This window comes from Seriola dumerili, unplaced genomic scaffold, assembly GCF_002260705.1.
Source record: "Seriola dumerili isolate Sdu_G_001 unplaced genomic scaffold, Sdu_1.0 BDQW01000111.1, whole genome shotgun sequence".
NCBI classification, from domain to species: domain Eukaryota; kingdom Metazoa; phylum Chordata; class Actinopteri; order Carangiformes; family Carangidae; genus Seriola; species Seriola dumerili.
This window is the reverse complement of record NW_019174366.1, coordinates 2,021,428-2,034,215: the sequence shown is the minus strand read 5'-3', so window position 1 is coordinate 2,034,215 and position 12,788 is coordinate 2,021,428. Positions and strand designations below refer to the sequence as shown.

The 12,788-nt window shown below is 38.7% G+C and overlaps 2 protein-coding genes across 5 annotated transcripts in view; both read right to left on the bottom strand.

The window, feature by feature from the left end:
* mta2 (metastasis associated 1 family member 2) overlaps positions 1 to 4,417 on the bottom strand; it is a 35,360-nt gene extending 30,943 nt beyond the window's left edge. For both annotated transcript variants that reach the window (XM_022747810.1, XM_022747812.1), the window contains exon 1: positions 4,029 to 4,417. In XM_022747810.1, coding sequence (XP_022603531.1) covers positions 4,029 to 4,056 — 28 coding nt within the window. In that variant the 5' untranslated portion in view covers positions 4,057 to 4,417. The remainder of the gene's footprint in view (positions 1 to 4,028) is intronic.
* Positions 4,418 to 7,878: 3,461 nt separating this feature from the next.
* The window catches only part of eml3 (echinoderm microtubule associated protein like 3), a 64,148-nt gene continuing 59,238 nt past the window's right edge, over positions 7,879 to 12,788 (bottom strand). For all 3 annotated transcript variants that reach the window (XM_022747804.1, XM_022747805.1, XM_022747806.1), the window contains 4 exons: positions 11,382 to 11,469; positions 11,199 to 11,297; positions 10,984 to 11,114; positions 7,879 to 8,760 (listed from right to left, as the gene is read on the bottom strand). In XM_022747804.1, the coding sequence (XP_022603525.1) occupies positions 8,554 to 8,760; positions 10,984 to 11,114; positions 11,199 to 11,297; positions 11,382 to 11,469 (525 nt within the window). In that variant the 3' untranslated portion in view covers positions 7,879 to 8,553. The remainder of the gene's footprint in view (positions 8,761 to 10,983; positions 11,115 to 11,198; positions 11,298 to 11,381; positions 11,470 to 12,788) is intronic.

Genomic DNA, 12,788 nt, shown 5'->3' with positions numbered 1-12,788 from the left:
AGAATTAGCAGTACACGGTAACCTTTTATTTTCATTCCTGCACTGCACATGCATGATCCAGTGAGCTGGGCTTTTTGCAAAAACTGCAACTTTGCCTGAGAGACCTGGCAGCTCTACAAAACCTCCATACAACCCTAAACCAGAAAGGATCTAATGCAAAGCTCCCAGAATGCCTGTTGAATGTACAGAGGAGGCCCATCACAAGTCATTTACAGTATGAGGGACTGTTCTGAGTAGTAGTCTCTATATCTATCCATCTCTACAGATTTTAGTCACACATTACTTTTAGGGATGATTCAATGAACATTAAAATTCAGACTATTTGACTGGTCTAAACGCAAGGAAACAATCAGAAAACAGACAAAACTGAGCACAATTTAATATGGATAGCAGTGCTAGCACAAGCCGCCTTCTTACCTTGCAAGTTTACATCCACACATCTGTACTAAATGTGTTTACACCTCCCTGGTTTACAACATCCGGGCAATAGCAGGGGGAGAAGGAGGGCAGTTGTACATTAATAAAATATTGATAATTACTTTAACCAAATGGTATTCCTCGTGCTGACTAGTGAGCATAGCGACATTTCACCGTTTAGTCAACTAATCGCACACATCTCCAGTTACTGTAATGTGTGCACTGAACAGCAATATCACAAAACAAACAAAAATATATATGAAACTAAGTCCATACAACAACAAATTCTGAAAATTAAAGAAAAAAACCCCCTCAATTTCTCAACTCCGTCAGTGTGTAATGTTGTCTGAACATAAACTGCCATATAACAACTTCATCATTAAACTTTCAGTTTCTTCTTTATGCCAGGAAACATCAGATAAACACATAACACAAGGCTAATAGTACGACCAAACGTTCATTACCAACTTTTAGTGCAGGCCAGTTTTCAGTCCTCGGAGGGGCCTGTTGGTAAGATTTAACCTTAAATACCTGGCCCTAAACAAAAGAGCAGATCTGGATAACACTATTTTATGAGCCTGTCATTTCCTCAAAGGTGTTCCAGAAGGAAGTATGCACTTGACACTTGTTACACAATAATCTTCAAATGAACTGCTGTGCATTGACTAAAAGATTGACATAAAGACTAAACAATTCATTGTATGGATGCAAATTAGGATTAATTTAATTAATCTTCTGATTATTTTCTTAATCCATGGTCTGATCTATAGAATGTAAAAAAAAAAAAAAAAAAAACAATTTCCAGGAGTCCAAGATGATGTAATAAAAAGTAACGTTTTGTCCAAACAACAAGATATTTAATTTAAAATAAGACAAGAAAAGGCATCAAATTGTCACATGTGAGAAGATGGAAACGTCAAATATTTTGCTTAAAAAACAAATTAATCCAACAATAACGGATATAATCATAAATACAATTGTTAATTCATTTTCGGAAAATAAATAAATTGGAAGTGGACCAGCCGAATACCATCTCCATATTCTACAAGCTGCATTTCGATATGGCAGAACTTTGCAAGGCATTTTCTTGCAGTTCCTGTGTAAAAACACTGCTGTTTAGTAAATTTACCACAAGTTTTCAGGGTCAGATTTTTGTTACCTGTATGTACACAGGTGTGCAGTGATGACTTTGCTTGTAATACTCCCAACAATCACTTCCAAATTACATGTCTTTCCAGGACACTTCAGGGGCAATTATTTGGGGAAAAAAAACCAACATTAGGAAATTAAGGATGATAATTTGTAGCGGACATGTGTGAGATCTTCACATTAGCTGCCCAGCACCTACCCAGAAAGCACTTCTCTACATTTTCATATTATTATTCCATGCATCTTCGCAGAAATAACAGCTTTAACTGGAGGGACCATTGAGCCAAACAGCCATACTGCAGGACACTACCTGCTGTGAAAGCAACACACACACAAACTGGCTCATTAAGAGACAAGAGTGAGTGCCCATGTGCTGATGGGTCATGGAGTCACTTTAAAGCAAAAAAAACCACAACAGCAGAGCGGATACAATTATTAGAATATGGAACTACACATCATGGGTCAATTTAACACAAATACAGTAACACTTAAAGATAATAAAGATGACTGAAGGCTAATGACTACATAAGAAGTATTAGCTGGACATTGAAATTAATAATAAAAACAACAGAGGTTGAGTTGTCATAAACAGAGAGAGCCATGTATTACATATTCAGTAGACTTTCAATGAGGAAATGGAAAAAACACTGAGCCACTGACTGAATAATCAATATCTGATATTTCATAAAAGCCCAATATCATACCAATCTGCCACCCAACACCAACAAGATTTGCTTTTGTAAGCAGTGTACTGTAAAAATCTGTCTGCTGTAGATATGAGAGTTTCAGGCTAATAGCAGCACACTAACCAGTGCACAAACTGAAACATGTACGTACAATTCACAAATACAGAAAACAAAATTTAAACAATTTCATATTGTACCATTATCTAATAAAATTGGACAAAACCCGACTGTTCAGACATTAAGCACAGAATTATGCAGCATACTTAGCAGAGTAGTGTTTAATCAGGATGACCTAAATAGCCTACAGACTCCTATGTGACCTTACACAGCGATAAGCCTGTCACACAGTCTCACCGTCAATTCAGCCATCTCTGCCGCCACAAAACCAGACTCACAGAAGGTACACAAAGTCCTCACACGGTTATTAATGCTTACAGACAACAAACGCTGGTCGCAAGCACTGAAAACACGACGTGACAGATCGACACCCACAGCTAAAAAGTACACTTGTTCTTATCGCAGGGTCGATGAAACTGGAAAATATGGTGGAGGCAGTCTAGCTGGCAGCTAGCAGTCTCTACCGGCGTTTCGGTTCTCTCCACAATGGTGGTGACATTTAGAAACCCGGTGTTAGCAGATGAGTTAATTTTAATTGTATCGCGCATAAAAACTTAACATTACTACTAGAAATTAATATTTTATTTTGCTGATATTCTACAGTTCCCGTCCAGCAGTAAGTGGCACATTAAAAATGAGAAGTCTCACTGATTCTGCAATTGCTACATTGGTAGCAAGTTAGTGTTAGCTAGCTAACTTAGTTCAGCTTTTTCAGGAATTAGGACTGAGTTAAGTGTTTCACTCGCCGGTGTTTCCTAGTAGCTAATGATACACAGTAACAAGACGGGTAGTTATTTTCAGTAAACTAAACACTTAACTGCTAGTATACAGGAGCATTTGCACCGGCTAACATATAACTACATGTAGTACGCAGGGCTAAGCTAACAAAACTTAGCAATCAAAGTTAGCTAGCACAGCTAACGCTATCAGTTGCATATGAAGTGATATGGCGGAGGCGATAATGAAATTAAACCACCCCGCTGACAAAGCTAGGCGACCAGCTTTAGCTAGCTACCGCAGACGTCGCTACAATTAGTTCGATGCTGACCTCTCAACAGCTAGCAGCTAATGCTAAGTCGCATTGTGTTCACTTCCAGGACGTTACCATATGTGCAGACTCCAAGTCAGAAAATGTGACAATTTACGGTTGCTTCGCTCACTTGCAACTACAAATACAATTCTGCAAACTCTGTTATCAACCAGGCTGCGTTTATTTTAAATTAAATGACAACTTTCAGGACAGCTTCACGCTGCTCGCCAGCCAACACTCTGTGGGATATTTTGGTAGAGGAAACTAGACTGGATTTCACGCCAGTCCTTTTTAAAAGTTCATATTTTCTGAAAAGAAACACTAGTTGGTGTGTTATATCCATGCCGAATGCAGGGGCTGTTTCAGCGAATTACAACTGAGTTGAAACCAAGTAATAATGTTTGAGTTATTTACATTTGCCCATTGGTTAAAGTCACAATACATTGTTGGATGTTTTAATAGATTTGACGTTGTTCCATGCAAGAGTGGACGCACGTACGGACATTAGGAAAGAGTTAGCATTAGTTAGCGGCTAACGGAACAGACAGCTAGCGGCTAGCTAGCCACCTTGTGTCGAAACGAACAATCACGTTGAGGGGGGTGTCTTAAAAATGTAAAACATTCCTTACCTCCCACTCGGTACATGTTAGCCGCCATTCTCTCGTAACCTTTATCAAAAACAGTCCCAGGGTATTCCCCGCTTGGGTAGAAAAAGGTCGATTGTGATCTATTTTATTCCTTCATTTATCGTAGACACCCCCGCCGTGAAACAAAGCCGGCTCCGGGCACAACAAGCCGAGATGTGGCGGGTAAAAAGTTGAAAGTTTCCGTTAGTAATTTTCCGGAGGTTATCCCCCAAAAATTGAAGTCTTTGTTTTCGGTCCCTCAGACGACCTTCCTCTCCTCTTCCTCACTCACTCACACATTCACACACAGCTAGCCTGTCTCTTACTCCACTCTTCCTCCCATCCTCCGCTCCCAGCTTCATCCTCCTCTTCTTCACCTCCGCTCAGTTCAACACACACACTCGCATACAGAAAACACACACTCACTGGCCCCCTTCGTTCGTGTGCAAATCGTCATCTTCGGATGTTGTCGACAATCTCCGGCATCTTACAATTAACTTTTTCACTGGCCTCGGTTTAATAAACAACCTGTAATTTGAAACACAACCTCACACACAGATACACACACGACAAAGTGTGTATAACTTTATATATTTTATATTGGACAAAATAAAGTTTACATACAAATAGCCTACATAGAACATACACGCACAGAAAGTAAAAGAGAAGTCATTGCCAGTTTAAGACAAAAGAGGAAAGTGGGAATGGACACGCACACGTTGGCACGCGCAAGCGTACACACACCTTCAAAATAAAACCCTGGGGGAAACTCTGTATTATCAAAAGAGTTATGTAATGTAATATCACCTGTTTTATAGTGACCAAGCTGCACGTGGACCTTCACATGGTTACTACTAAGACCCAATTTAAGATAGTCATTACTTGGCTTACCATTTTCTTTTTTCTTTTTTTAAGCTTGAGATCCCTTAAAATGAAACAATGTCCATTTGTGGTCTGAAGTCACTAGTGTGTATATATGTATGTATATATATATATATATATATATATGCCTGTGACCTAGCATTTCAGCCCAAGAGTGAGTACTGCCTCTAAAAATTTAGAGGTAATTACAGGACAGCCCCCCCCCCCCCAAAAAAAAAAAAAAAAAAAATTAATTAATTAATTAAATAAAATAAAAAATAGAAAATAAAAATAAAAAAACTGAAATGTTGGAAATGACAAAAATAAATATACTTGACAGTTAAAATGACAGTAAGTCAGGGTTATGTATTTTTAAATTAAAATTATCAGCTACTGAGACAAAATTACATAAAGTATGATTTTGACTTGTGAGCATTTCATCCCAAGAGTGATTACTGCCTCTCTGATTGTTTAAGTATGGTTTAGAATAAAGAAAAAGAAAGAAAAAGAAAAAATGTTTTTTTGCTTTTTTGCTTCATTCCTTTTTCATCCTCCTTATGTCATGTCATGTCATGTCATTTCATGTCATGTCATGTCATGTTTTGTCATGTCATGTCATGTTGTGTCATGTCATGTCATGTTATGTCATGTTGTTATGTTATGTCATGTTATGTCATGTTATGTTTTGTCATGTCGTTATGTGATGTCATGTTTTGTCATGTTATGTTATGTCATGTTGTTTTGTTATGTCATGTTATGTCATGTCATGTCATGTCATGTCATGTCATGTCATGTTATGTTATGTTATGTTATGTTATGTTATGTTATCTTATGTTATGTTATGTTATGTTATGTTATGTTATGTTATGTTATGTTATGTTATATCGCTCCCATTGTCTTTGTCTTGCCTCACCAAAAAAAGAAAAAAAATTAAATAGATGAAATGTTGGAAATGACAAAAATAGATATACTCCTGTTAAGTAAAAATACATTAAGTAAATATGATAGTAAGTCAGAGTTATGCCTTTTTAAATTAACATTATCAGATATTGAGACAAAATTATATATAATAGTAAACATAGTTTTGACCTCCAATCATGATTTTACTAAGAAGAAGTTTTTTAGTTATTAACAAATTTTTACTTTTACTATCTCAATGTTATAAATGAATATCTCACATTTTTGACTTAAAAAAAAAAAGACCTACTATCTCATTAGTAAGTTTAGGACAATGTTTAAAAATACTGAAACAAACAAATAGAAAAATGAACAGTATGATCAAATTGACATATTGGCACCAGGGATAGTGTAAGATTTTGTCTGATGTAATTTCTTGACATCACTAGGGATGTTGTAAAAATGGTAGGTGCAATAAGATGCAGCTTCAGCCCCAGACTTTGTTGATCTGTAGTAAATCTTTACACAATTTTCATATTCATTCTAATTTTCAAAACAGAGGAACACTTTGCAAATCTAGCAGGTATGTAGGACCAGGATGAGTGGATCATTTATTGTATCATTTATCATTTAGTAGTAAATACATTTATTTTTCCTGATGATGATGTAGCACCAAAATATTGCAAATAAATTGTTTATTGCAAATTAGACAGTGTGCAGGAATTTTCAATCACTATTTTCTACTTTGGACATATTTTTACATACAAATTTACCTACAAAATCAATCTCATGATTTTAATTCAGTATCAAGTATCAATCACAGTTACACTTTCTCTTAATTTTGATTTACCATGAGTATTTTCATCATCCCTAAGATTAATCAGTTTTTTTCTTTTCCTGGCAGAATTGAGCTTCCATACAGAACATATAAGAAATACACAACAAAAATAAATTTTAAAAAATTGTGTTACATAAGTCTTGTTTCGTTTCCTTTCCCAACCTGTTAGATTATAAAATACAATGCATTGTTGTATATGAAACTAAAATTAGCCCCACCTCAACCACCTGCACCATTGAAATTATTATTAAATGTTGATGTATCAGCAAAGTTGAAGATTTTTACAGGACGTGGACACCTTCTTTACATTTCATGAATGACCTGACTGTGCAGACACCTGTGATTGGATAGGGACTGGTGCTACCACCGCCATCCCATGATAACTTGTAGTTTGCACTGTAGCTAGGGGATCATAGCTGTTAACAAGGAGAGAGAATAGGATGATAACCGAATAATATACTTCAGTTTTTTTTATTGATCTTTAATTAATTAGAATGCTCCTATGGATTCTGACTTAGGCATATTACCTTGTATGTAATTCATTTATCTGTTATTTTATTTACTTATTTGTTTTTTTATTGTTTATATATATTTACTTGTGCATATTACTCAACTTACTTTGATTCTTGTCTATAGTCACTTTAACCTATATGCATAACTCAATATTTAAAGTTATGCTTATTAAGTTTTATTTTTAATTTTACCGACACTGTTTAATGTTTGAATGTTCTGTTCTGTCTACTCAGTAAATTTAAATGAACAAAAGCCAATAACAAAGTATTGAAAAAAAATGTTAATGTATCAATAATCCAATTGTATATTAAATATACTGTAAAAGTGCCCATTCTGCATTATTCTACTTTTATTTTTCACACTTTACATCTATTTAATTTATTATAGTTTTAGGTAAAACTGTTTAATTGCTGACTTTGCTTTTAACATAGTATTTTTCCATTGTAGTACTGATGCTCATTAAAGGATCTGAGTAAATCTTTTATCAGTGTTGAGGGGTCCTAGCTCTCAAGTTGGACACAACTGACTTATCTTCTCTAATGAAAAGACATGTGTCAGCAGAGTTTGTTCTGAAGTTTCATTAACTGAACTGAACTGAAGAGTCAGATCCTCCTGTACTGGTGGGGTTCAGTGCGAGGGTTTCTGGTCTGGGTTAGGGTAAATTCTCAACACGCAGCACATCACACAGTTGCTGGAGCAGCGCTGCCCACTAGTGACACATCACACACATTACACTTTCCAGTCTTTAGTAATTTATTGGGAGCTTGACAGATACATCATCACAGTATTCTCACTGTTGTTTTAAATATATATAAAACTGTACTAAAGTAATCATGTTCAAGTGTACTTACAGCTGTTAGAGAAATTAATCATCCAGAGAAGCTGAGAGTTGATTTCATGATAAGAGGTTTGTCACAGTCTGTCTAATGCAAGCATAAAAACAGGTTCAATATTAGCTGAGATGTCAAACAAACACTGATTAAAATACTAAAAACAATATGCAAACATCTTTAAAGGCACGATGGCGAATGGCACCGCGATGCAGCACTCTGCTAAAGTTTGGTAAGAAAGATAAAAACACAGGAATGTTCACTGAAACCAACGTCACCACAGAAGTCAGGTCATGTTCTGTACCAGCAAACACACACGACCACAAATCATCCTCATCACATATCCAAGAGTGACTAATAATCTGTGCTATGGAGAGCCCTGCACTGTCCAGTTTCACAAGGATTTACAGGATTAAGTGTAAAATGAATATGGGTCTTCCTCCTGAAGAGGATTCCTCTACATGTTCTGTCTGAAACCGACACAGCGGCTTCTCCACAGAGGCCAAACTGAGCCGACACACTCACTAACACGCCTCTGTCTCTGTGTAAACAGTCTCCTCTCTGTCGCTCTGACTAACACCACACCTTCCTAGCTGGTGGCAGGTTCTGGAGAGCTGGTGGAGGTGGATGAGGCCGAGGCCAGTCTCTCCCTGCTGTCGGGCGCCCCGCCTCCGATCACCTTCCACTGTAGGATGCAGGTGTCCTTTCCGCCCATGGAGAGCAGGTGGGAGTCGCTGTGGGTGAAGCAGACATTGGTGACGTGGCTGCCGTGGCCCTCATACTTGTGGCTTGGTGCCTGGAGAGAAAAGGAGGAGAGAAGAGATACTTTGGATCAGCACGTTGTAAATCCTATTACCTCCCCCCTCCCCCTCCCCTACTTTTGATCAGACCTGCAGTTCTGCCAGAAAATTTTAAAAGCTTCACCCCCACCTGCTGTGGACAAACATCATTTTATGGTGGTGTGAAGAAAATCCAAAAACAACCAAACAAATCCACAACAGAGCTGCAGTCTGGACAGAGTGATTGTTCAGGTCAGCTGTTAGCTACACTGAGAGTCGTTGGAAATCATCTCACAAACAGCAAGGAAAATACAAATCAAACTTTAAACTGGTGTTAGTAAAGGAAGGAGGTCCAGATCTGAAGTTTCTACAATGTAAATGCTGACACATTACATTACAGACATTTACATTTACATTTACTCATCTGTTAGACGCTTTTATCCAAACAGACTTATAAGTGAGTGACATCACTAAAGCTTCAGTGCAGTAGAGACTTTGGTGTAAGAACTAAGTCCTACTTCTATTTAATAAGTAAATGAGACCAGGTAAAGAAGTGCAGTGAAAGTTCACCTGAGGACTTGAGAGCAGCTGGAAGTGTTGAAAATTTTAAACGTAAACTCAAAATGTTCCTCTTCAGCCTGGCTGTTAATTAAATATGGTTTTACTCATTAGTCACTTTATTTTATGCACATATTATTATAATTATTCTATTTTATTTGTTCTTTTATTATTACTTTTCTTATATGTTTTTGTTTTGTTTGCTAATGTTATTATAGCTTTCTAAATCTATTTTATTGTATCTCATTGTTGCTTTCTCACTCGATTCGTCCTTTTCTTTTCAGCTCATCAGTCTGTGAAACACTTTGAACCGGACTAACCTGTATAAACAGATACAGTTTGATTGATTGATTCAAAGTTCATTGTAAGTGCTAGTTAGACATGTGAGGGTGTTAGTGGTGTCAGAAGAGAAGGTGCTCTCTGAAGAGATTCTTGAAGCTAGAGAGGGAGGCTCCTGCTCTGATAGACTTTGGTAGCTTGTTCCACCATCAGGGAACCACAGACCAGAACAGTCTGGACTGACACTGTCTTGTGCAGGATGATGATGTCAGACCACATTCCTTGAGAGGAAATCAGTGGAGGAGAAGGAGCATCCAGCTGAATGATTGAGTTCAAGTAGATGGAGCAGGACCAGAAGTCTCTCTGAAGGCAGCATTAGAGACTGAATGTGATTCAGGCGGTCATGAGTAGACAGACTGGCTGCTGCATCCTGAACCATCTGTAAGGGTTTCAGTGTGTGTGGAGGGAGTTCCACCAGAGGGTGAGAGATAACCACGGTCTGGGCCAAGAGCTGGGTGGAGAACTGAATCAGGTAAGACCTGATTTTTCTGATGTTGTATAGAACATATAGAACTGAAGTTTACTTTTAAGATGATTCCTAACTTCACCTCATGATTTCCTCTCTACTGAAAATCATTCAAGGTTTTCAAACACCACAGACACCACAGTGATGAAATCAGAGCATCAGTGAAATCCAGAAGGCACCTGTGTTTTCATATTTAAGATCTTCAACAATGACACCTGATCACAGGGTTTGTTGGTGAAAGTTCCTCATACCTGGTTTCCAGTAGCATGTTAATTAATCCTGACAGACTGAAAGTGAAAACAAACTAAAGTGATACAGATTATTCCAAAGGGCTGACTCACTTTATCTTTCCATCATATAAGATGAAAGAGTCATATAAGGTTGATGTGCAGTGCTTCACTGACCTCCGTATCACTTGTAAAGTGACAAAACGGGCTGGCTAGACCAGGAGCTAGCTGGTTAGCATGCTAACTTCAGTAGTAGAAAAGACATGATGGAAATAGAAGCAAAAAACAAGAGGGTTGCTTTCCACCTCTGGAGACAGCTGTTGGTGAGTAAAGGAATGAAGTTTGATGCTGAACTCACAACATTTCTTCTATACTGGTCAGTAAACAACTGTTTATGCTAACATTAGCTATGTAGCAATAGCAAATCAAATACAAATACCTCCTTTAAAGCAGCAACCAGTGAATGGTTTCTGAGGACAGACAGGTTCGTCTAAATCTAACTAACATATCGCCTGTGTTTTTAATCCAGTTATGTTTCAACATGTCGGTCAGATACAGGTTTTTACTTACTAATGTCACAGCAGCAGTGTAAGAACAAGATTTGCTGAGCATGCAAAGACAGGATCACGTATAAAAGAAAAGAGCTTTACCTTGAGTTTAGGACAGGGGTACTGGAAGAGGTGGACCTTACAGAAGTCATCAGCCACAGCCACGACCCTCTCACTGTGAGAGCGACACAGGGCGTTGATGTCTGTGCCGTCAGAGCCCTCCAACCACACACCTGGGACACCACAGCAACACAGTCACCATCATGATGTGAAAATAACATACACAACTCAGAAAAGCTGCACTCTGTTTTCCTCACCCATGACGTGGAAGCCCAGCACACAGGTGTATGAGGCCCACTCTCTGTCTTTGCTATCAAAGCGGTTCCTCAGCAGTTTACAGCCTGACGCAATGTCCCCTGAGGAAACACAGCCACAGTCAGAGCAGTAAATCGCCAACACTGTCTGAGGATTCAACTGCAACAAGCTGCATGTTCACTCACAGTAAAGGATCTCATAGTCTCCAGAATTAGACATGATGTACTTCCCGTCTTTGGACCAATCCAGGTGAGTTATGAAGCTGGAGTGACCCTGATTGGACAGATAAACAGATGCGAGTCACATGATGCTCTATGACACAAATGAAGGCTGGTGTCATTCTATATTTTCTTTATTGTCAGCAAATTCCATCAACAGATACAAACCAAAAGTGTGTTAGTCCGTCTCCCTATAGGTTATGATCCCTGCCCTGGTCCCTTCCATCATCCCTACCCTGGTCCCTACACTGGTCCCCTCCATTGTCCCTACCATCGTCCCTAGCTTCGTACCTACCATCGTCCCTACCTTCATCCCTTCCATTGTCCCTACCATCGTCCCTTTCATCATCCCTGCCATCGTTCCTACCATTGTCCCTACCATCGTCCCTACCATTGTTCCTACCATCATCCCTACCATCATCCTTACTATTGTTCCTGCCATCGTCCTTACCATCATCCCTACCATCATCCCTACTATTGTTTCTACCATCGTCCCTACCATCATCCCTACTATTGTTCCTACCATCGTCACTACCATCGTCCCTACTATTGTTCCTACCATTGTCCCTACCATCATCCCTACTAGTGTCCCTACCATCGTCCCTACGATCATCCCTACTATCATCCCTACCATCATCCCTACTATTGTCCCTACCATCGTCCCTACCGTCATCTCTACTATTGTTCCTACCATCGTCCCTACCATCGTCCCTACTATTGTTCCTACCATTGTCCCTTCCATCATCCCTACTATTGTTCCTACCATCGCCCCTACTATTGTTCCTACCATTGCCCCTACCATTGTCCCTACCATTATCCCTACTATTGTTCCTGCCATCATCCCTTCCATCGTCCCTACCTCTTTGTCCCTACCATGGTCCTTACCATGGTTCCTACCATGTCTGTGGCTCTCAGTTCATTAGTTCCTGCTAGAGTTCTGGTTTGGTCCTGTTTCTAGCTTGAAGCTTTAAGGTTAGGATGGCTCAGTATTTGATATTTTCTATCCACAGAATAAATGCAACACTCTTGTCTTTGTACCTCTGATTACCAGTTGATTGATCCCTCTACAGAACACAGATGAAGGGCCTCCCACCTACATTCATTGGGTTCTGATGCATTATTTTTCAGTTGGAGAATGGAGATTTGCACACACTTTGTATTGTTTGGATATGGATGTTGCTGAAACTGGCATCAACTAGCATCCTGACAATGTGTTGGCGGGTAGGAGAGTGGAGGGTGGTGAGGTTTTGTTGTTATTGGACTGTTAAATGACATTTATGTTTTGTCTGCTCTAAAATACAATTCAGTGAGAATTTTTTCTCTTTCTGACCTTCCCAAACAACTGCGTGTCATGTGTAGGGGGTAGATATGCAA